At 36.0% G+C, this 25,228-nt stretch overlaps 1 protein-coding gene across 5 annotated transcripts in view; it reads left to right on the top strand.

Moving 5' to 3' along the window:
* Window positions 1-25,228, top strand: part of REV1 (REV1 DNA directed polymerase) — a 50,687-nt gene that overhangs the window by 14,372 nt on the left and 11,087 nt on the right. The window contains exons 3-15 of one of the 5 annotated variants that reach the window (XM_015850521.3): window positions 174-306; window positions 1,886-2,054; window positions 4,389-4,538; window positions 6,845-7,560; window positions 9,342-9,449; window positions 10,841-10,957; window positions 15,609-15,738; window positions 16,823-16,951; window positions 17,655-17,809; window positions 19,955-20,074; window positions 22,062-22,282; window positions 23,381-23,553; window positions 24,775-24,877. In XM_015850521.3, the coding sequence (XP_015706007.2) occupies window positions 174-306; window positions 1,886-2,054; window positions 4,389-4,538; window positions 6,845-7,560; window positions 9,342-9,449; window positions 10,841-10,957; window positions 15,609-15,738; window positions 16,823-16,951; window positions 17,655-17,809; window positions 19,955-20,074; window positions 22,062-22,282; window positions 23,381-23,553; window positions 24,775-24,877 (2,424 nt within the window). Of the gene's footprint in view, window positions 1-173; window positions 307-1,885; window positions 2,055-4,388; window positions 4,539-6,844; window positions 7,561-9,341; window positions 9,450-10,840; window positions 10,958-13,991; window positions 14,132-15,608; window positions 15,739-16,822; window positions 16,952-17,654; window positions 17,810-19,954; window positions 20,075-22,061; window positions 22,283-23,380; window positions 23,554-24,774; window positions 24,878-25,228 lie in introns of those variants that run through there. The other 4 variants (XM_015850530.2, XM_085533117.1, XM_085533131.1 and 1 more) reach the window with 4 other exon arrangements.

Here is a 25,228-nt window from a genome sequence, read left to right as displayed (position 1 = left end):
TTTGGTGTTTTTGTTAGTAAAATGAATGTTTCCTTTGTATGTCAGCAAAAATCAGTTTGAGGGAATGTTGCAAACTTTTCTCTCTTCCTTTAACTTGTTTTAGTCTGTAAATATAAAATAGGACTTGCATAATTAATTTGGATTTATTTGTTTGTTTTTAACTTAAAAACTAGGGAGGGTACATGTCAGCAAAGGTTAAGAAACTGGAGGATCAGTTCCGGTCAGATTCAGCCATACAACACCAGAGGGATGGGAATTCATCAAGTATCTTTAGTGGCGTCGCCATCTATGTCAATGGCTTTACAGGTGAAGCTTTTGTTTGTTAAGAATCTGTTCTGTCTTGTTGCATTGTCTGCTTAATATCCTAACTGGAGTAAAGAAATGTGACTGCTTGCAGATAATTATCTAGCAATTATTGGGTATCTTAAATTTTGTGTGTAACTTTCCTTTGTATTTCACAACAAAGGTTTACAATTTGTTAAATTTATGTTTGAGTGGATGTATAGGGATTTTCTTGCTCAGAGTGGTGTAATACTTGAGGCAGTGAATCCATCCAATATTGGAGGAGCTAAGGCATAAGTATACGTTGCCTATATCTGGTGGACTGACAAGTGCGATGCATGTTAACTGGAGTAAGATTTTTAATCTACCATACTTATATTCATATTTCTCCTGGGCTCCGTAAAGCAGCTTAATAACCTTTTTGAAACTTCCCAGAAGCCTTATTCAGGGACCTATGCCAAGAATGTTGTTACTGTTACATAACTGATGTGTGCAGCATCTGTGATGTGGAGCATGGCAAGTTTGAGCATGAGCTGAACAAGTTGAAACTATTAATACAGCTGGATCAGATATTTAATACAGACAGTTTGTTGAAACTCCAGCTTTTACTTTAGTGTTCAGGGCAGTAGTTCCCGAATAGGGATCCACAAGATGGATGTCCACAAGACTGGAGTAGGGAACAGAATGCTTTGTGGACTATGTACAATATCTTAAGTTAGGTGATTAAACTGTTTTGAGAGTTACCAGTAAACCTCTGGAGAGAATTGTGGCTTAATTATTTTGAAAATAAATTTATTCTTCCTTCCTGTGTTGATGGACTCTCTTGGTATCTTGTGCTTAATGTACCATTCAAAACACCCAGACATTTTAGTGACACTGCTGAAAAGATTTTTGACAAGCTTTTTTCCATTATTTTTTCTGCTGCTTGCAAAATAATTATTCTCACATTAAGTTGTTAGGTTTTTTGTTTAGTTTTTGTTTCTGTTTTTCAATCATGTAAGGAAGAATAGCTACTCTATAGTAGTCAGAGGGGATAAGAAATATTAGAGGGAGTAAGAAGAGATGTTTGTTTGTAAGGTAGTCTCTGTTCCCCAGAGGAATAAAGGAATAGTCTGGTAAAGAAAAGCAGGTTAGCTACTTCAGTGAGTCAGAGATTGTAGCGCAGGAGTTCTTTGCTGTTGAACCTTTTTGATATTAACTCTTATCTATTTCTTCTGGATGTAAACTGCTCTCCCAAACTTTGATGAACCTACTGGTTAACCTAATACTTGTTCTTCGTATTTTTTTGCAGTGAAATGTTTTTTTAGAAGCAGTGAAACGTCAAATTCTCCTGAGTGTTTTTTGTTTTTTATTCACGCTTCCTTCACACACACTGTGGAAATATCCTCAATAACAAGCAGAATGTTTGTATTTTGAATCAGTCTTTTTAGAAACAGTCTTCTACATTTCTTCAGAAATGCATTTCTGATTCTATCTTTGAAGAACATGCAAAGCTTTGGGGGGGAAGAACTCATTTTTATCATGACGTTGTATTTCTCAGCTACCATTTTTCTGAAGGTATTTGCTGACACAAAGCAGGAATATTTGTTTTTAAATTTTATAGATCCCTCAGCTGATGAGTTAAGACGGCTTATGATGTTGCATGGAGGTCAATACCATGTGTATTATTCCAGATCAAAAACAACGCACATCATTGCCACAAATCTGCCAAATGCCAAAATAAAAGAACTGAAAGGAGAAAAAGTAGTTCGACCAGAATGGATAATGGAAAGGTAAGTTTAGGTCTGATGCTTTTGGATTCCATGGGGGGAAAGGGGTTGTGGGGCAGGGATGAAGTCTAGAAAAGTAGCTTCATAAAAGATTTTAGAAAATTACTTCCAACGGCTGAGTGAAAATACGGCTGTCATATTATGGATTTGTTCCTCAATGGTTGCTCCTTAGCAGGCTTTACTAAGAACACTGAGAAAATGTCAGGCCTAGAGCAAAACAGAACGTTATCTTGTTCATTCCAATTTCACATCCAGTCACTGGACTAGTTCTCAATATTTTAAATAAATGCCAGGTTATGTTTCTTAATTAACCTCTTGCCTTCTGTTTCGCATGAGTTTCATCTAACCTGCAGATAAAGAAGAATGTCAATTTCAAAGCATTTTCATAAAAATGAGATGATTCTACCTTAAGATCTATCAGATTATGACTTGTAACAAAACTAAAGCCAAGGTTTTTTATCCAAATAACGTATCTTTTGGTTCCTCCACTCACTGAAGTACATAAGATCAACTGAAGTTATCTTGAGGTTCTTAAGAACTTCATTAATTTCAATGAAATCAAATGCAGAGTCCTACACCTGGAACAGAATTTACTCCCTGCAGCTGGACAGTCTGGGAACTGATCTGCTAGAAGGCAGCTTTGTAAAAAGACTGAAGGGTCTACAAGGGCCTACAATAAGGCAGCAGTTGTGTGTCAGCCCTGGGTGGCCTCATAGAATTAGCTTTGGTTTGAGTATGATTTGGACTGGAGACCTGCAGAGATCCTTCCCAACCTACTTTTTTTCAGTAGTTCTAGAGTCTGTGTCCTAGGGAGTGTGGAAAAGAGAGGGGTGTTGAATGATGTGTCTACAGCAGGCTGTATATTGATCTAGTGGAAGAAGTTACTTCAGTAGCTAAAATCTTAGCATTAAAAAGATCTTAAGTAGATGTTTTTTTCTTTTTCTTATGACCTTGAAATTACTGTAGTGACTTAGAGATACTGGGTGGATGGTTATGCAAGTTCAGAGTGATACAAAAAATGTTATAAGCTCTTGTATTACTTGTTTGTATTTCTCAGCTGTATCCTCTTTTTCTGTATATAAAGCTTTAGAATTCTACCATGTTCGTTTCAGCTCTGGCGATACGTCATGTAAATCATGTTCCTTTCTAAATGCAATATACTAACATATCAAACAATATTGAAGTGATATATTTGAGGGCTGTTTCTACCATCCCATTCCCATAAGAACCTTACCATGTCTCTATGTATGTGCTGGCTTTCATTTATCTAATTGGGTAATGCAGTTCCCCATTAACATTCTTATCTAATTGCCATGAGACAGTAGCACATAAGGGATTCTGTTCCACTGCCAAACTCCCTTAACAGTGTTGCCGTTGAGCTAGTTTAAAAGCACACCTCTGAAAGGAACTGTTCAGGAGTTGAAGAGCAGCAAAGAAGTTCATATGTCACTGAGCTAAATTCTCATTACAGATTTAAATCCAATTGTATCTTCAAAACTGAACAATATTAAGCTTCTTTGATATAAAAGAGGTTCCTCTGTTGTAAGAAGCTTTTGCATCCGTGACAGTGTGCAGTATGACATGTGGTACATGAAGGAGAGGTGGAGTTTAGGCTGAGAAGGGTGTTATCTTTTTCTGCTAGCAACAGGCATTGGGATGGAGAGCTGAAATCATGTGATGATGTATTTTTGAGACGATTTCACTTCAAAGTCCATGACTTTGATAAGCAATTTAGCAGTTATTGAAGTAGAATTGCTATTTCAAAGGGGAAAAAAAAAAGGGAGATAGAGTGGAACATGTAGGACAGGACTGAAAAGAGCGTGGTAGGTATTTGTGGAAGGTCTCTAAGCTTTTTGTCGGTGCATTTTCTTACAAGAAGATGTAATTATTGTTTTGGAATGGAAAAAGTGGAAGCTGGCCTCTTCTAGGTAGGTTCTACCCAAACTGGCTGGGGATGCGTGTTACTCACATTGTGCCAAGTTAAAGAATTCAGTCACTGTTGTTTGCTTGGAATAACCTGGACCATACACGATACTTTTTTTTTTTTTTTGACTGAGTGTTGTTCTTGAAATGAAACATTTGGGTTTTCTGTGAATTACCTAGAGAAGGGGTTGTACACAACTGTCTGATACAACTGTGCAAATGGCTTTTTTAGTGACAATCACCACATTACAAGTACCTTCTTTCTTCAGTCCAATTAGTAGAGGGAAGAAGGTTTTGGAAGGGGCGGTAAGTATTCATAGCAGAACATTAGTGATTATCATGAAAGTAACCACTTATTGTACGTTGCTTTTAAAATATTTTTAGTAGTAACCTATTCCTTTTCTTCTGTTTCAGCATTAAAGCTGGGCGTCTCCTCTCACACATTCCATATCAGCTTTACACCAAGCAGTCAAGTGTTCAAAAAGGTCTCAGTTTTAATAGCATATGCAAACCTGAAGATGCTGTGCCAGGTCCAAGCAATATAGCTAAAGATCTCAACAGGGTGTAAGTGTTTCTTATCTTATATGCTCATATTAATCATTCACCCATAATGGACTAGCATTTATAACTAGATAGCATTTTTTAATTATTATTACTTTTACTTCCCTCTGTAGGAGGGAAATTTTGAGATACTGAAATTTAGAAGTAAGGTATAACTATATAGTTATAGTATTCTTCAGCTTGAAGAAGATGAAACTGAGGAGATCTTATTGTGGTCTAGAGCTTCCTTATGAGGACAGTCAAGGGAGCGGCAGACACTGGTCTCTTCTCTCTGTTGACAATGACAGGATATGAAAGAAAGGCATGGAGTTGTGTCAGGAGAGGGTCAAGTTGAATGTTAAGAAAAGGACAGACATTGAAGCAAGCTCCCCAGGGCAGTGATCATGGCCTCAAGTTGATGGAGTATAAGAAGTGTTTGGACACTGCTCTGAGACATAGTGTGGAATTTTGGGTGCTCCTCTATGGAGGCAGGAGTTGGACACAGTTATTCTTGTGGGTCACTTTCAACTCAGGATATCTGGTAATTCTGTGATCCTTTGTGGAGCTGAGGTTGGCACTACAATTACCTTGACTCCAAGGCTTGTCTGTTACCTTTGAGTGATACTTTCCTCAGTAGTGTGACCTGAGAGTCCAGTTGGATACAGCATGTCTTTGTGAAAGCAACAGGCATAATTTAAGGGATTATGACTGATAACACTGTAAATTAGGTCTTTACTTCAAAAACAAAAAAACTAGTATAAAAATGGATTAAAAAATCCAATTATAACAGAAGGAATTACTGTAAAAGACTGCAAGAAGGGAACAGAATCATAGGCTTCAGTAAAACTCTGGTGGAAGAGTCAGAAGGTGAAAAGCCTTTTAGATCAAACAGTGTGTATTGTAATTAAGTCGGTCATGGCATCTTTTTCAAAAGCAGGTGATATGTATTTGTTGTTCAGGGACAAGAGTCGTAGAGTAGTTGAGGTTGAAAGGGACCTCAGGAGGTCATCCATCAGTACCCTTGCTCAAGCAGTGTCAGAGATACTGAAGAAGATACTATTACTTACTTGTAACAATGATGTGTTCTTCTGTAGTCCACTGATATATTTAAAATCCATCTGTGTGTATTGCTGAGGAGACTTTACCACGAGAGAGATTTCAGGGATAAATGAGTATCCTAAGCAGAATTTGTTATGCATATTTTAAACAGTGAGTGATATGATCACCATCACCTCTTACTATTGCATTGTTAATGTTTTTTAAATGAGAGGAATACTCATACTTCTAAAAACACGAATTTAGTTTCAAGTTGTGAATTTAAAAGCCTACCTTACCCAGTGGTATATAGTTTGTACCACTGGATATGCCACTTTCAATCAGGCAACTCTTCAAAACTGTTACGTTGAATGTAATTTATAATTGTGATAGTCTTACCCAAATTATCGCAGTTAATTGGCTTTCTGATTTTACTGGTATACTGGATAATTAATTATTACTCATGTTGTTTTGTGACTGTACTAAATTGGTAGCTTTGGGAATTGCGAGCAGTGGTTGTTTTTTTTCCAGCAGACTTAGAGTATGTACAGCTTTTGAAGGCTCTGTTTTTAATTCTACTTAAGATTGTCACACTATTATTATTACTATTTTTAATAAAATCTTAGTCTTTACATCATCTGAGTAAATGTAAATTGCTGGTGCACTTGTGGGAGGCTACTTTGTTTTACACACTTAGATGATGAAAAGTGATCTGTTCGGGTTTTCTTCGAAAGCCATGAATATAAACATATTTTTTTTGCAGAGCTCGAACAGTCTTTTTCTTGAGAAAAGATAAAGTGAATCCAACACACTAATTAAATAATTATTTAAGAACAGATATTTTCTTTGTGTACTTTTTTGGTAACTAAATAACAAAAATAGCATCTCTTTATAAAAAGATAACCCCTCCTGATGGTTGCATATTTCTGCACTACTATGCTATCCATGGCAGCATAATGGTTCTGCTAATAAATAATTATTGCAGTTCCATTGGAGACTGATAATCAGTTTAGAAATAGAAGTGCCCAGAATCACACTTGTATTAGAAAAGCTGTGTAAACTTCTGGTAACGCTGCAGCAATAGCACAACAAATATGCACAGTCTGCTGCATGGTATTGGGTCATATTGAGAAGACATAGCTCAGAATTTGAGATACTTGTCTTGAGACTGACTGTAAAAACTTATCAGTTATATACTGATAACAGTTGGTAAGATAAATACTTGAAGTGACCTGTAAATGTACCTTTTTAATAAAAGAAATGGTATTCAATGATCTATCATCTATCTGTTTCAGAAATCATATTAAACAGTGTGAGATGGAAAGTGAGATCACACCCAATGGAATAAGTAGCTGGAATGAAGAAGAGGAAGAAGATAGTGATGGGTTGGGATTTGCAGAGCTGGACCAGGTTCTTCCTGAAAGAAAACAAAATGGGATTCAATCTCACAAGGGCAGCACTGCCGTTTTTAATGGACACACGCATAACACTTGTACCAGTGCCTTAAAGACACAGGATTGCTTGGTGCCCTCCAGCAACAGTGTTGCAAGTAGGTTCTCTTCAGGCCCTGTGCAAGAGGAAGGGAAACCTGAAAAAGGCATCGTGGACTTTAGAGACTGCACAATGCAGCAGTTGCATCATAGCAACAAAAATACAGACTTTTCGTGGAATCCACATAGGACTATGAGTAATTCATCCTCATCTTCATCTTTGCACAGTAATACTAAAATAAATGGTGCTCACCACTCCACTGTTCAGGGGCCTTCAAGCACAAAAAGCACTTCTGTACCTGCTCCAAGCAAGGCAGCTTCCTTATCTGTGTCCAAACCTTCAGATTGTAGTTTTATTTCTGACTTTTATTCACGTTCAAGATTACATCATATATCAACGTGGAAGTGTGAATTGACTGAGTTTGTCAACAGCCTGCAGAGAAAAAACAGCGGTGTCTTTCCAGGAAGGGAAAAATTAAAAAAATGGAAAGCAGGCAGGTCTGCACTTAAAACTGACACAGGTAGATACTTGTTTAAGAAGGTTTATTTTGAGAAGGTGCCTTATCTTTGTTCATATACTAAATGTCTACAGAGACTAAGCAGGGTAATGTTCAATATTAACATTGCAGTCAGGCTATCTGGAAAAGCTTGGTGACTTTGATGCAGTGAAAACTAAAGGCTCTGCTACTTCTGTATTTGTTTGTTAAATTGTGATTTAATGTGATGCACTGATCTATGTTCATGTCTTTCTTGTAGAAATATTACCAAGACATATAGATTGATCGAGGGGAAAAAAATACATCTTTCTAAATGCGCAAGTCTGTAGTTGCCATGTGAAACATCTTTAAAAAAAAAAAAAAGGAAAAAAAAATAACCAAAAACGTTGCTGCTTATATGTAGTTCAGTGTGAAAAATTAAAAGATGAGTAACATTTGGAAATGAGTTAAAATCTAAATTTTCTGGTAGTAAGTTTTCTGTCTACCTCCATGTCTGTTTAAAGAGTAGTTGTGTCGTATGACAGTTCTAGACCTGGCTTGTGGTGGAAGAGAGATGTGTTGTTGTTATATTGCACACCCAAGGGCCAAAATTAAGATATGTGGGTAATTTACGAGACAAAGTGTTGCACATAGAGATTAAGTATTTTGCATCTTCAGAAGCTCTAATTTCTAGTCTTGTCCAGTTAAAAGGTTAGTTCTGTTCTATTGACAAGATTCTGACTCTGCTGTGTTGTAAAAAATACCTATTTGTAATCGCATGAAAAGTTGCTTCAGACGATAAATTACCACATTCTAAAAATTTATTGTTAGGTAAATTGACTGATTATATGTTTATCATAGCAAGCTCCAGTTATAAAACATGCTATCTTATAAGAATACTTTAATGAGTACTATTTTCTGACAAAGTATGATGTAAGCTAATATATATGTACTTCAATTTGGCCTAGAGAATTTATCTATTTCACATAAAGCAGCGTCGTAAGGGCTAATTTGATCACTTGGTTTGTAAATATGTCCTTCATAAGGCAGTTTGGCTTTTTTAGTAAGAAGTCCGAATGGTAAATTATTAAGAACAAGAAAGCACTTTTTTTTGTTATTACTCAACAGTTACCATGATTGTCAAGCAAAACAAATCAGTTCATATGTGAAGTGTTTTTTCATTGTTATGCATTGTTCAAATTAAGATTTTCTGTTAGCTCTAGTCTTTTCTGGTTGGTCGTCACCATGGGCACGCAGACATGAACATCTAGATTGTTTGACACGTTTAGCTACAGACTGAAAAACTTACACTGCTGTCTTGTTTATCTTCACATGTCTGTATGTGAGTGTAGTACAGCAACAGCAAAATCCAGCTGCATGGAAGGTTTAACACATTGTGGTGTATTTCATGAAGAGTCACAGGTAATTCTTAGTGCAGCTGAACTTTTTAAAACTTTAGATCAGTCTTCTCATTAATGAGGAAAAATGGGTAAAGTTCTCCGCTGCAGAATGAATACTGTCATACTGTGGTTATGACTTTGTTTCCACAGCATACGATAACCTTGTGTTGAGAGAACTTGTTTTAGCGAGTCTTAATTAGATGAAATTGAAGTTGAAACTCTCAAATTGGTGTACTGGTTAGGTTGCTTGGCTACTGTTTATGTTTAGAATTTAGGAAATGTATATGTTCTCTATGTGAGAAGAAACCAAAGTCTTTGTAACTGAAGGTAGTAAAATATTGATTATAGTCCTTGATGACTACTGTAATTAGTACCAAAGTATATCAATTAGGGTTCAAGTTTTCTATTGGTGTATCTTCATATTAGGTAATGTGTCTGTTGCGAGCTCAGCCAAACCACAGAGCTGTATAATGCACGTGGATATGGATTGTTTCTTTGTGTCTGTGGCGATCCGAAATAGACCCGATCTCAAAGGTCAGTATTCAGTTCTGAATATTACAGCTTGATAAGTTGAGACTTGTGAAACAAACAAAAAAGACTGTACACTTAAAACATGACTTTTATGCGTTTATCTGTTTTTTGGCATCTTTATCTGGTATTCAGACCATACAGTTTTTCATATTAATGTTTTCTCACAATACAAATGCAAGCGATAGAGAAAACTGGAATTCCCTTTTGCTGTTTGCTTTCAAGTGTCTAAAAGAAGTAAAATAAAATCTGGAGTAACTGTTCTTATTACTGTTGCACCTTTCCAATTAGATCTACCGTATCAGAAATTGGGGATCAAATTCTGTTTGTCCTAAAAGTGGGTTTTGTTCACTTGTTAAGAAAGAAAAGGAAAAGAAGAAAAAGAAGTAGGATAGTCGGTAATCCTGAATTATTGTTGGAAGATGAACAGTTTAGTTGGCATTTAGAAGTTGGAGTGTATAAGCATACATAAGACTTAGCCATTTGGGTTTTGGTCATGTTGGCTATTTTGTTTGTTTATTTTGGGGGGTTGGGTTTTGTTTTGGGTTTGTTTGTTTTGAGATATAACATTCAGAAGTGGAGATACAGACTGTTTTATGTAATTGCTGAACTTCATCAATGCACAAATCTGAAGACTTGGTGCTGTGGTGGACATCTAGTATCCATTATAGAGATGGGGTAAGAAGAATAAGCTGTATGATAATTTTCCTCTCTCCTAAAGCAGGCGCTATAATGTTAAAGATAATTCTAGTATGTGTGCATTTTTTTAAAGTGAATATCCTGCCAATTTTAAAATTCCTTTGCTCTAATATAAAGAACGAAGGACTTACAATATCCTGCAGATATTCTTCTGCCTGTTCCACAGAAGTCTGCCAGAACTTTCAGTGCATATATTAGTTTGCTAAGAAAAATTATGAGGTGTTGATATTACCGAAGAGTCAAAAGTTTAGCTACAGATTTGATGTTGTGCAGGTGATTTAGCAAATGGATTTGGGTGTGTTGGCATGTGTACATTCCTTTATTTTAGCTAATAAATACGTTTAAACAAGTATTTAAAGTCAGCATGTTGTTTGCTATGCCTTAAACTAACAAATTAATAGGGCGCTGGTGAAGTTTCACAACATGGTTTATAGTAAAGATAAAGAGAAACAAGAATGGCTGCATTTCACCTGTTCAGAACTTCTCTTTGCTTGTCTAATTGCAGTCACAGAAGTTCATAGTCACAGTGCAAAGTCACTTTCATAGCTACTTCTTCCTTAATGCTGGAAGAGTGCATAATCTTAAAAGAAACTGCAAGAAGTAAAGCAGACATCTTTATAATCTTACTCTATTTACACTACTATTAAAATTATAAGGTATTATACTTTCTTCTAAGTACGTATATTTTTTCTCCACAGGAAAACCAGTAGCTGTTACTAGCAACAGAGGTGCAGGAAAGGCACCGCTGCGCCCTGGTGCAAACCCCCAGCTTGAATGGCAATATTACCAGAATAAGCTATTGAATGGCAAAGCAGGTACAGATAAGTCTATTTGTTTAAATTGTTTTGTAATTGAACACTTTTTCCTTAAAGTTATTAATAAGTGCACAGTGGATAAACTGGTTTTTTTCATATGTGGAATTTCAGTTAAAGAAACTTCTTTGGACAACTTAATGCTCCGTGGCTTCAGTAAGAATAGGCCACTGTGGCTTTTTTGTCAGTTTTCTTTGCTCAGTGTGAGTGAATTATTTTAAGAGTAATTTTAGATTTCATTGAGTGTAAGGTATATTAAGTACTTTGTTTAAGTAAGAGATACAGATTGTATGGGATGCCTTAGTTCTGAGTAAGCTTCTTGTAAACAAGAACATAGAAAATAAATGTTAAAGGCTACTACAATAATTTTTAAATTAAGAAATAGAAAAACAGCATGTGGCCAGTGAGAAACAGTTTGGTTGAAGCTGGCTTTTGAATTGTATATGTGTACAATGATTATGGTACCTGTATGCAGTGGTTCCATTTGGGTGGGCCTCAGAGCATTTTTGGATGCCGTGAAGGTCTGTGGCAGCTTCCTTAGTTCTGTCTCGCATTACTTTATTTCTGCAAAGCCAGAGCATCTCTTCCAGCATGAGAATTCCTTACATGCCTGCAGTAACTTTGAAGTTTCTTACTTTGTGTGCCCTCAGGTAGCAGCATACAAGTATTCTTAAAAAGTGTTGTTATTGTCGTAGTGCCTGACCTGCATTTAGTATGAGGAAGTAAGTTGCCAAACAGAAATAGCAATTGGGTTTGTTTTCTTTTATCTTTTTTCCTGCAACAGTCTGCATAATCAGGTGGGCGTTTAAGTAGCTGAGTGTTTTACTGCCACTATTTCAGTTTAGGTTTGGAAGTTAAGTTTCTCCTTTGTCCCTCATAGATGCACTCTTTTACTTACCTTGCAATAGGAAATACTGTTGTTCTAAGGTTTATGCCTCAGATAGTTTCCACTGATACAAGGGGTGGAAAAAGACAGTTTGTTATTTCGTGGATGTTTGTGAAGTTTTAGTACTCTTAATAAGAGAAAAAAGAAAAAAAGCTGTAGGTTTATAAAAGCTTTCTGAAGTATAGGAAGTGATGCCATTTTATTTGTCTTTTTTTATGTAGTTCGGTACTTCAAAACTGAGTTAGAATTTATGTTTGTGAAATGTATGGGCCTTGAACTTTCCATAGACTTCTCAGGATGCTCTAGTCTTAGCTTCTGCTGTGTTGGCAATGCCATATGTAAGCGTGTTCCACAGATAGCTGTGTTTTTAATAGAGTTGGATTTCCTGTGAGAACAGCTTGTGTATGAATATTTATTGGTAGCTGTTTTATACAGTGATGTCGTAACTTTTAGTTCCCTACACCACATAAGGATGTGACTTCATATAATCGAGCAATATTTGGAGATTGAGACAGTTAGAATTAAGGAAGTCTAGTTGATAACTCGCATGTTCGTTGTGATTCACAAATTCAGTGGTATCTTTTCTGCTATATTTTTTACTTAAGAAAGTTTCAGCCCCATATAGTAAACTCAGTTTCTTACTGCAGCAGCTTTTTCTGAATATCCACGCATTCATTTCCTTAACTTCACCATCCAGTCTCACTGGCTTGCACACAGGCAGGCAGCTATCTCTTTCTTGATACATAATCTGATTATACAACCTGTTGTTTTGGTGAAAGGATTTTTTCTTTACTCTTTTTACAGTCTCTATCTTATTAGCTGCAGGTTCATAATGTATTTTGGTCGCCGTATTAGTTTTTATTTCCACATACGTTGTTATTTATCAACAAAAAATGTAGCGAGCTGTTTTGCTTGCATTTTCATGAGAACACGAATTTTCTTTCTTTTGAAGGGAAGAAACTAGAGTTAGTAATAGTTTTAGGTGAAAAGGTGGAATGTGGGTTAGGTTTTTCTAACATCACAAAGTCTTAGGAAGTATGTGTGAAACACTTTAAAAGTGTGTGCTTAATTGTACCTTGCCACAGGTAAATATCGTCCAGCAAACGCACATATTAAATGGAAGGGTGATTTTTCTAAAATATCAAAAATAGCAAATTCTAAATTGCACTGTGTTAAATGTACATAATTCTGTTTGGGGGAATGTTATATAAATGAAATCGAAAGGTAGTTGCAACCAACTTTGAACACGAACAGATTTTTATATCCATGCTTTAACATGGAACCCGCTTCAGTTTTTGATGCTTGATGCTTTCCAGACTGTTGTCTGATTTTTTTTTTTTGCCTTCTGGTCTTGCTCACTAGAAAAAATGTTTCAATTTTTTTTTTTTTTTTTTTTTTTAAAGAAGAACAAAAGAGCAGAACAAACAAACAAAAAACTCTGAATCGCTCACTTTCACCAAATACTGAATTCTGCAGCTTCAGCTACTTCTTTTTTTTGCAGATGACTAATTTAGTGATACTGGTTCCTGTCTTTGATCTGCCTTGCTAGTCAAATATCTAGTGCCGATAGAATCTTGACTCTCTATGGAATACTTTCTTTTTCTTGTTTGAATTCATCCAAAAATGTATAACTTGGAATTTGAAAAAAATAAAAATGCTGTCATTCTCTAAATCATCAAATTGGAGATGGACTTTCTGGGTAGTCAAAATTACTTTTCCACGTATGTGTCATCTTTAACATTCGTGTCCAGAAGTTAGAGGATTAACGTTTGTTAATCAGAATTCATAGTTTGGGGTCTTTTTTCCATGGCCAGGATGCCCAAGCTGTGAATGTTTTTTAGGCTTCCTTTCCCCCAACCCTAGTATCTCCAGTTTTTCATTCTAAAGAGCAGCAGTTTTTAACCATCATATTAGTCACAGATTTATTCTCAGCGATTTCTTTTTCACAGACTTGGGTCCTGGCCTCTGATTTCTCCATCCGTTGCTCCACATTCACCATGTGCCTGTCTAGTTTCCCAGCTTTTGATGAGAGGTTCTCTACCTTGCCTTCCATTGAGGACAATGTGTTCTGCATTGCCCTGAATTTCACATGAAGTGACTCCATCAGCTCATGGGGGGATCTGCTCTGCTGCGATGTGGAAAAAGTCGACGAGTCCAATGAAGATAGACAAGATGACAGCATCATCTCAGGCCAGGGCACAGGAAGGCGTGGACTAAAGAAACTTTTCTTGTCATCCTTACCTTTAGTTGGGGCATAATTTTGCTCTAATTTTCTGCTGCAGACACCTTAGGTAACTTACTGAGTTCATCATACATTACAAATATTTAAGACATAAAAACGTTCATGAACTTAGCAGAAATTCTGAATAAAAGCAACTTTTCACGTGAGTCAGGTTCTGCCCCTGCTGTCTCCACTCATTACAGCACTTTCTCTAGTCTCATAACTACTTGTATGTGCACATAGCACCACGTTTCCTTTCAAATTGTCAGCGTGTAAGTTGTTAGTGTCATGAAATATAATTAGGTGTTGTGGCACTCTGAAGAAAACAGCCTGTTTATTATAGTAAATAGACTGCAGAATGAAGGAGAACTACAACATACATTCAGTGTTTCATTTTAAGTAACTAGACCCTTTTTGTCTGTGTAATACCTTGTTTTGATTCTGATAGGGAGATTGGGAGGGCGTAGCGTTTTTTGCATCTAGCCATTTTTTCAGGCTGATGAGTTACTGAGGGTACAGGCGTGTATCTTTCAAGGTATGCATTCTGTGAAAACCCACATGGAAAGGAACAGAGAATGCTTTACTGGATTCCAGTATTGTGTTATGAAATTCTGTTTAGTATGAGGCGGGCCAGAAGGGCTCCTTAAAACTTACCTAAGAGCATACAATGGATGTTTATAGAAAAAAGGAAGGTGTGTCTCATTTTGAAAGTCTGCTGTTGTAGTACTTACAATTTTGTCATTTTGATCCAAGAGAAATTGATGGCGATGCTTGACAGAAGTTGACGTATTTGACATAATCTAATAAATACTAGGAAATAACAACAGAAGTCTTTGTCAATTTCCCCAAAAGAGTGTTAAAGGAAATATAAACTTCTAGCTAGTGTTTTTTATAATTTGAGACGATCAGCTTTTTGGTCAGTTCACTCCTTAAAAATAACTTCACGTTATCTAGATTAAGTAGTTAAGGGAATGTGGTTTTAAATAAGAGGTTGTAAGTGTGAAACCTGGTGGAATTGTATTTTGAATATAACTTCTTTGTTCTGCTGGTAGTTGTGCATCCTATAACAAGAAATATAGCTAAGCATCTTTTTGTTCTGGCGAGCAGGTGGTAAATTTTCGACTGTCTTATGGTTGATATGGTTGTAGCAGTTTGAAGTGTTTGATCATTTTTATTGTCTTTAAAACTAACTGAGATAAGTCCTGTTTTACAGATGGCGTATGTTGTCACCAACAAGCTGCTGTCTAGTATTTTGGGGGAAAATAAAAACAGAATTTTTCTGTAGCACAGTATTTTTCTCAGTAATATGTGCAGGGCTACCTGTAGAGAGAGATTATAATGTGGGGGTTCTGTTTTTTGTTGTTTGGTTTTTTTTCATAGATTATGATGTAAATCGATATAGTACTAAAAAACACTCATCACCAACAAGTAGTAGCATAGAAGTTGTGTCAGATGTAATTTATTATGCTTACTTAATTCACATTGACTCTATTGAACTCTTAAGAAGAACACTTTACAAACAAATATAAATATTGTTTTCCAAGCAGAAATTAGAATACCTGATAAGCTGGACTCTGCAGTCTGGGAGCATTCGGATTCTGCACACATGAATGGAGTTGACTGTGATCTGACTGTTCTGTCCATGGCTGAAATTGCTTCTTGTAGTTATGAAGCCAGGTAAGTGAAAGTTAACCTACAGGACTACTTGAGGATCTCACCCTCGCTCAGAGGGTAGTGAGGCAGTGGCACAGACTGCCCACAGAAGCTGTGGATGCCCCATTTTTGGGTGTATTCAATGCCAAAGGAGTTGGAACTCCTTTTATGGGCTTTAAGGTCCCTTCCAACCCAAGCAGTTCTGTGACTCTACAGTTGTATAGTGTCCAAAAATGCCATTTGTTAGGTATTTGTTATCCAGACAAGAAACTTCTTTTTTAATGTTTTTAAAAACGGTAGTTGTGTAGGCTGTTAGAATTAAGCATAAGATCTTTCTACATATTGCTGCTTTTTGTCAGTTTTCAGCCTAACCTGTTATTTGAAACAAACCCTGTTAAGGAAAGCCTTACATAACTGGTAGTGATGCTGTTGATTTCATGTTATCTTCATTTATTTCTCTTCATGGAGTTAGGATCACTTCAGTGAGACAATGATAAGTGTGATTACTGAATTCTTTGCTCAGATTATGTTGAACATCCCTAATAACAGCTTATAAATGTTCAGAATATGAAATAACATAATAAATGTAACCACAGTATTGAAAATATTTCTTTGAATAATAGTCCTGAAAGTGCGCATTCATTGGCACCTTTTTGAAGTATTTTAGGGTAAGCAGTTTTATTTTTCTACTTTGAAAAGTTATTTATCACATGAGCATAATTTTATAAGTTTGCACAATGGAAACTGAAAACAACATACTTTGGTCAATGTAGTACGTACTTAGGTTTAATTTGAAAAAGAAGGTGGCAACTGCAATTCTGTGACATAGGGCTTTCTAGAGACTTTTTGGCCTAAGCAGTTTCCTAAGGACATGTTGTGTCTGGGCTGCATGCCTGAATGTTACACAGCTAATTCAAGTATTTTATTTGCAGCTATTTTTTCATATTTTTCATTTTGGCAGAAGTTGGATTCCTTTTAATTGGTAATTAATTTTTGTTGGAAAAGTCTAATAATGCATTTGGAAAAGCCCATCTTAGGGAAAGTTGATAATGTATTTAATTGTTTATCGTTGTTTTTTTGTTTTGTTTTAATTATTTTTTCATTTCAGACAAGCTGGCATAAAGAATGGAATGTTTTTTGGCCAAGCAAAAAAGTTGTGTCCAAACCTTCAAGCAGTTTCATATGATTTTAATGCATACAAGGAAGTTGCACAGACAGTATATGAAATACTAGCAAGGTAAGATGTGCTGTGTGTTTGCATGGCGAGGTTATCAAAGTTATTTTAATATGCCACTGCTTAATGGCATTTCTTGATCTAGTATTTTCATTTAATATTACTTTTCAACTTCAAGATCATTTCTGTTTAAATCTTCCTTTGGTACTATTTTACTTTTCTTTGAGCACCCTTCTTCTAAGCGTTCTTCTATCTTGAAGCCAAACAGTCAATATCTAACCTCCAAAGGGAGTCAGTGTTGAGTTTTTTATTGATTACCTTTATGAAGAGAAGTGGATTCTCCATAGTAGTAGTTCCAATGTGTTTGTTTTTGTTTGGTTCCTTTACTCCATGTTGTGGTTGTGTGGTTGGTTGGTTTGGTTTGAGTACCTTGAGAATGCGTTATTGCAGTAGTAAACTAGTAGTTGGAACTACTTTCTGATTTAAAATGCACTTGAACAAAATGGGGAATTTGTTAGCATGACTGGAAATAAATGTGTTCAAATCTTTTTCCTGTTCTTTTATAAGCATGGTGCGTATTGAAAATTGTCCTATGTTAGCAGTGTTACTGAAATGTGCTGTTGTGCCTTATTTTGTATGTAAGTTGTGTGATACAAAATAAGCAGGGAAATGCTACCTCAAAAGGAAGACTTTATTTGCTACATATTTGTTTTAACAGATGGTGAGCTGTTGCTGGTGTTTCACCTCCTTTACTTTGTGTTGATAGCTATACTCATAACATCGAAGCTGTCAGTTGTGATGAAGCACTAGTAGATATCACTGAAATCCTTACAGAGACCAGATTGACTCCTGATGAACTTGCAAATGCTATCCGTGATGAAATCAAAGCCCAGACTAAATGCACTGCTTCTGTTGGGATGGGTAAGAGCCTGATTTCATTTGTTCGTTTCATTGTGTTTCGTACAGGAGAAGGCAGTAGGAGTTTACAATGATCTAATATAATTGAGACACTGAAAGCAAAGATTTGGGTGATTTGTACTGGGTATCATTTATAAAATTATACCTCTGAGAAGACTTGATTTCTTTTCCACTTGACTCCTTCCTTTCCCTGTTGTTTTCGTTCCTAATAACATTAGACTTAAGTATGTGTAAATATATGTGCTAAGCTTATACAAGTCCATAAAATCCACTTGTGATGTAAGCAGAATTCTTCCTTTATCACTTGATAGCATGGCAGTACAGGGACTGTAATTCCTTGGATTCATATTTGTGTCTTGTTTTGAGTTGGAACACATTTATAATCTCTTTTATATGCATATTTACTGTTTTTGCTTTTTGTATTACTTTCTAAAGCGTGATTTTCTAATCAGACATAATAGTTCATAGAAATATAGAATGGCCTGGGCTGAAAAGGACCACAATGATCATCTAGTTTCAACCCCTCTGCTATGTGCAGGGTCTCCAACCACCAGACCAGGCTGCCCAGAGCCACATCCAGCCTGGCTCTGAAATTCTCTTTTAGAAGAGATAAATACCTATGAGGAAATATTTTTTTTCTAATTATTTGTATGAGATGTTTGAAAAATATTTTTGGCGTCCATTCATATAGTAGGTAAACTAAAAAGACTGACTTTTCACTCGTAATTTATCATAAAGTATACGAATCAGGAAACAGTTTCACTTGCACTGTTACATTAATGTAGATGCCTAATGTCAAATACTTGGTCTACCAGAAACAGAAATGTTGTGTAAGTGATTTGTACATTGCCCAATGGGGAAGATTTACCAATATAAAACAGCGTACATTTGAATGCGTATTATTATATTATTTTATATATATATATATATATATATATATATATATATATATATATATATATATATATATATATATATAATATAAATTATTATTATATTATATATCTAACATATATTATATATATGTTAGAGATCTCTCAACACTATTATTTCTGATTAGAGATAAATTAAAGAAGGTATGTTCATGCCAGTTGAATAAATTTAATTTATGCCCTGGAGATTTTGGTGGCTAACTGAATTGACTTAAGCAATGCTAGTGAAAGATAAAATACTCATCAGTAAACATCCGCTATCCTGATTTTTCATCTGTTAAATTAGGTATTAGGTTTTTTCCTACTTTATTTCAGAGTTTTGAGAACGATGTGTTACAGAACGTAACTGTTACTTCATGGTATCAGTGGTTGTTCTGGTGTGTTTGATAGATACACAGTAATCTGTAGAGATCCATGTTTTGTCTACACTTAAACAGAAAATGGAATGAAGACCCTGTCAATATTTGTTTCGTCCATTTAACTTTTCACTTGAAACAGTGGACACAGATGTTGGTTCTTACTAAAATTTCAAATAGACTAAAAGAGTATGAACTCAGATGGGAGGAAAATAGCAATAGTAACACATGGTGCTGAGAGTATTGGATTCTTCTGACATTTTGTGAGGTTTTTTTTTTTTATTCTTAGAATGAGGTGTTAGGAAATAATGAAGCTATTTTGGTATCATTTCAGAAATGTTGCTGGCCTGGGTGTGAATAAGCCTATAAACAGGGAAGAAAAAAATGCTGAAATAAGCTTTGTTCACACTTAATGAGCACACATAATAATTTAATGAAGTCACTTAGTGATTATCCAGGACCTAAATAATAGATTAATTCCAGTATTTCATATATAATATGCTCAGAAAAATTGTCATCTATTTATTATTTGCACTGAATACGATGGACATTTAGATGTTATACAGTGTTGAAGCATTATTCTTCTCTATATTTAGAGGTACAGGGTACCTCTGCGTGTGTAGAATGCCACCAAGGCAAAATAGATTGAGTATTCTTCATGAAGTATCCTGCATTTACTGCACTTGTTGGTTGCTTTGGTTTGGTTTTGGGTTGTTTGGGTTTGTTGTTTTGTTTTTTTGTTTGAAGATAGATATTTTACTGTGGTTTCTGCACTTCTTTTCCCTTGACTGTTGAGCTGAGAATTCTACATGGGAAGACAGAAGTTACCGCAAGCACAGTTTAATTTGTCATTTTTACAGGTTCCAATATTCTGCTGGCCAGAATGGCAACTCGTAAAGCAAAACCCGACGGACAGTATCACCTAAAACCTGAAGAAGTAGATGATTTTATCAGGGGTCAGCTTGTTACGAATCTTCCAGGTACTCAGTTCTATTTTACAAGATGTTATATGATATGATATCCAAAATTTTCATAAATCATTATATTCCTGAAAAGAGTCTTAGAAACCTCTCCAGAGCCACATGGCCACATGCATCTGTGGGAGAAGCTTAACGTTTAATATGTTATCCAACCTTATATTCTTTGACAGAATTATTCAGACAGCTTGCTACATTATAATGAATAAAATAAGTACCTGATGTTACTCATTTTATCACTGAGAGAAACATGATTTGCCTAGAATTAGAACTAACCTAAGAGAATGTTCTTTCTGAAAAGAAGTTTATGGGGTCAAGAGTTAGAAAAATAGCACAGATATCATAATAAGAGCATGTATGACAAAAAAAAAAAAAAAAAGAGAGAGGGAGGAGAGTTTTATCTGCTGCTTTTAAGAAACCCTCAGTCACAGATGAGTGTGAAAAATAAGGCTGTTGTGAGAGTACAACTGCTGTTGGATTTTGCGTCCACTTACAGGTTGTTTTTGATTCTAGTAGTTTTAGAATACAAATTAGACACGTGGGGAGCAAAAACGTTGTTAAATTCCAAGTGTTTTTCGCCTAGATGTCTGAGGAAATGACTGTGATGATGATTATGTTTTATAAATGTGCGTGTGTATGTGACAGTACTGATTTGTGAACTGTTTGGCAGTTTCAGCCAAATCGTATTGAGAGATACAAGTTCTGCAGACACAGTTTTATGAACTTTTATGAAAATGACAGCTTGACAGAGGAAAATGATCCATGTTGGTATAAAGAATAGAATTGCTCATGTTAGAAAAGATCTTAAAGATCCTTTGAGAGACAGTGAAATTCAACTATTATATGCATTTTGATGGTAGTTACTTAGTCATCCTGCGTTTAGCCAGAGGGCACGACTTCTGTCCTGTGTTCCCTGATTGTGAGGAAAGAGAAGAATGTTTCAGCAAGGGAAGAACTGGAAAGGTTGGATGGCTGTAGGCATAACCGAGACTATAAGAAAATGCTGTGAGGAAGGAAGAATCAGGGATGTTTTTCAAGGCATAATGGAAATCAACAGGAAGATGTCAGGGATCTGTACGTACTGTGAAGGGAGAATTATAGGTAGTAATGATACTTGTGTGTATATATATACACATACTGACTGTCACTAGGATGGAAGAGTAGGAACAGCATGCGTACACAGATGCAGGTTTACTGGAAATTCTCTTTTTATACTCCATTTCCTGGACAAACATAACAGCCCAGTCCCTTTTATTTTCGACATGCTTTCAGTGAACTCGCACATTCATAGTAAAAACTCATTAGTATCTGTGTCAATAATCTTGGTAAAGAAACAGTGGTTATGAAAGATAGAAGCTGATCTATAACTTTTCCTGACTCTGGTAATGTAAACTCACAAGATCAGTATTTTTCAGAAGTAACAGCCCACTCTGCCAATCCCAGAAACATACTTATCACACTTGCGTATGTGCAGTTGCCATGGATATTTGTAGTAGCTAGTGCCTGGTAATTCAAGGCACAAGTGATACGTATAGGCTGTCACTTCTGCTTGATATAGGGTGTTTTTGGGTTTTTTTTGCCTAGAAAGCAGTGGGACAGTAGTCAAAATATTTGTTATTTTTCTTTTTTTTTTTTTATACTGTATCACTTGTATAAAAACATATTACATGTTTTACACTCATTTTTGGATGGTGTGCTGTGATATTCAGAGCTGTATCCACTGCAACAGGCAGTACAGTACCCTGTCAGGAAGATTTACAAGCAGGAATCATTCACTCTTCACAGAAAAGCTAAATATGTAATACAAACTAAAGAAATTGATATGAAGACAGCAAAAGTTTTCATTGAAGCCATGTTTCATTCAGTGAAATTTCTTGTCTTTGTTTATTGGATACAGCATAGTCTAAGTTTAAAAGGATAGAAATTATTCATTAAAAACTTGTCTGGCTGAGTTGTGTAGTGTTAACAGTACTAATTGCTTTGTTGTTAGGAGTTGGCAGGTCAATGGAATCTAAGCTGGCTTCTTTGGGAATTAGAACCTGTGGAGATCTGCAGTGTGCTTCGATGTCAAAACTGCAAAAAGAATTTGGTCCAAAAACAGGACAAATGCTCTACAGGTTTTGTCGTGGTTTAGACGATCGACCAGTCCGCACAGAAAAAGAAAGAAAATCTGTTTCAGCAGAAATCAACTATGGAATAAGGTTTACGCAGGTAAACTCAAACTTCCTTTTCTGCAGCGACTTCTTTCAACTGTAGAAGGAACTTCCCGTGTTCTGATTATTCTCACACTTCAGTCTGTTAGAGCACCATCTTAACTATCAAATAGAAATAAGGAAAATGAAGAAGTAGGAGACCAAATGATAAAGTGGGAGGAGAAACTGCCTAAGTATTGGACTGAAAAGAAGCCTGCACAAAATTAGCTGGCTTTTCTGCATTCATTATACAAGTCTGGTACAGAAAAAGAGCTGTTTGTTAGCACCTAGCATTCTCTTTCATTTAAATGCTGATTATCCAAATGTGCCAGTGTCTGAAACAATGAACAGATTGCTCCAGTTCATTTTTTACTAGACATTTTGCAAATGTTTTTGTTGTTGTCGTTGAAAAGAAAATATATTAAAAAATAACTTGTGTTGTTATTGGAAACTTAAATGTTTATAGAAATTACAGGAAAAAATGAGCTTCAGAGAAATATTTTGTAGTTCAGACTTTCCCTCAAAGAAAGAGGGGAAAATGGATCAGAACATTTGCTCAGGGATTTTTCCAGTCTGGTATTGGAAACCTCCAAGATCAAACACTGCGCAGATTCTCTGAGTGACCTCTTCTACTGTTCAGCTGTCCTCATGGACATTTTTTCTCCCTAACAAGCCGTATATGCTTCATGTTCTACACTTGTGTTTAAAATCAGACTTAAAATTCTAAAGATTTAATGATTTTTCTTAAATGTTTTTTAAAAAGGCTTACTTCCAAAAGTACACACACACACACACACACACACACATATATGTATGTATATGTATATATGTATGTATGTATTATATATATGTATAATACATATTCCAGCATTAGGAGTCTACCATCTCTGCCTAATTTCAGCAACCTACAATATAAACAGAATACTCAGAGCTAATTAAGAGCTGCCTGTGAGTCAACTTGCTCCTTAAGTTTGCAAAGTCTTTCTTATTTTTAAATCTTAGCAGTGCACACTTCAGCATGTTGTGAAGTGGGTTATAATGAGGCTTAATGATTTACCTTACACATTTGAAAACTGGTAATCATCTAAACAGTGGAATATCTTCTTTTCTCATTTAGCCTCAGGAAGCAGAAGCCTTCCTTCTGAGTCTCTCAGAAGAAATCCAACGGAGACTAGAAGCTGCTGGTATGAAGGGTAAACGATTGACCCTCAAGATAATGGTCAGAAAGGCTGGGGCACCAGTGGAGCCTGCAAAATATGGAGGCCATGGAATCTGTGATAACATTGCCAGGTAACTATGCATGGAAAAAAGAGTGTTTGGTAGTAGGCCTGAGCGCATTTCTGCAGAATGCTGAGCACTGAATCTGAGTAAGGTGGGGCAGAAGTGCTCAATACCTCTTTGTCTATGTAACAAATCTGCATTAACATCAGAAGTTACTACCAACATTCTCTGTCTGTATTTCAGCTATTCAAGAAGGCGACTTGTCCCATTCTCTTGACATTCACAGTTAAGCTTTTACATACAGTCAAGAAGTGCTTTCGTTTTTTTTTTAATTTCATCATTATCAATATAGTAAAGCAGCTTTTTGCTTGGTCTCACTGCTGCTTATGGTAGCTTCTCCTCCCTGATGCAAAAGTGTACCCCAGTAAGTTAGTTGATATGTTGCTGTCAGCAGAGGAGGACCTTCAGTTTCCACAAGCAGTCCTATTACACTTAACAATTATTTATTTCTGATTTGTGGGACTTTTTGCATATTGTTCAACTGGTTGATTTTGACTAAATATTTTTTACCTCTTACTTATATGATTGCATACTGATCAAAACAAAAGAATGAAGTGCAGACAAGTGGTATCTTGTGAAAGCATTTCATTCTCACACAGGATTGTCTCAGAACCTTTCAAATAAACCTTTATTCTTCAGACAGACGCACTTCTGTATCAAAGCATTTGTTCCTTAGTAAAGAGATGGTCCTGTACTGCTTTTCTTATGAGGGCACATTTAGCATCTTTAAAGTTGCTTGCTCCATCAGAATTAAAACCGCATAGGTTACCTCTGTGAGAAAAGCCTACGTTCCTCTCATATGTTTGATTAGCCCCCTGAAATTCTGTTCTCGTTTGTCTCAAATGCTGTGCCATTTGGTAATCCAGAACTGCATAGTGCTGGTAGTGCCCTACAAAGCTCTTACATGGCAATTTTGAAAACTCACAACCAGGTAATTTTGTGTGAGAGTTGCTGCCCAAAATTTGTTTAAAGTTACTTAGCAGTAATCAGCTCATTGTTTTCTGTAATCCACACACACGTTTGTACATCTGCTTCTCCTTCAGTGTTCCTTTGAATCATTTGCTTTATTGACAACTGACAACTGAAATAATACTGGGTAAGCTCTTTATGAATTAAGAAATCACAATGCATCAGTCTTTAAGGTTCTCTCTGTCATAAGTACAGTACCGTTGGCTTTAGAATTTGTGGAACAGTTTCCTTGTTAACAGTACTTTTTAAACTTCTTTTTAGGACTGTGACTCTAGACCATGCAACAGACAGTGCAAAAGTAATTGGAAAAGAAACTCTGAACATGTTTCACACAATGAAACTGAACATATCTGATATGCGAGGGGTGAGTTAACGGAAAAACCCAAGTTTATGATTCTCGTCAGCTCCCTCCTCATCTTTCATACATTTTCAGTTCTCTATGTTAGGCAACAACTAACCTAAAGCAAGCGTAGATCATACAAAGCTTCCTTAAAGTAATCTATCCACTCATTAAGTAGCTACTAAAGATACTGTTTGTAACTCCAATCAGATCTTGGATTTTTTTGCTCTACGTTGCACATTTTAGATCCAGAAAAGTTACCAGCTTGGGGTTTGGCCTTTGTTTGAAGGTGAAATCAATGGCTGTCTTGAGTCATGACTTATTTAGGAGTGTTCTTGCTTACTTTAGTGGTTCTGTCGTAGCAGTGTAAACCAG

The sequence above is a fragment of the Coturnix japonica genome, chromosome 1, assembly GCF_054131305.1.
Source record: "Coturnix japonica strain WE chromosome 1, WE-NBRP24, whole genome shotgun sequence".
NCBI lineage: Eukaryota > Metazoa > Chordata > Aves > Galliformes > Phasianidae > Coturnix > Coturnix japonica.
Note: the sequence above shows the minus strand (reverse complement) of the source record. Positions and strands in the feature narration are given on the sequence as shown.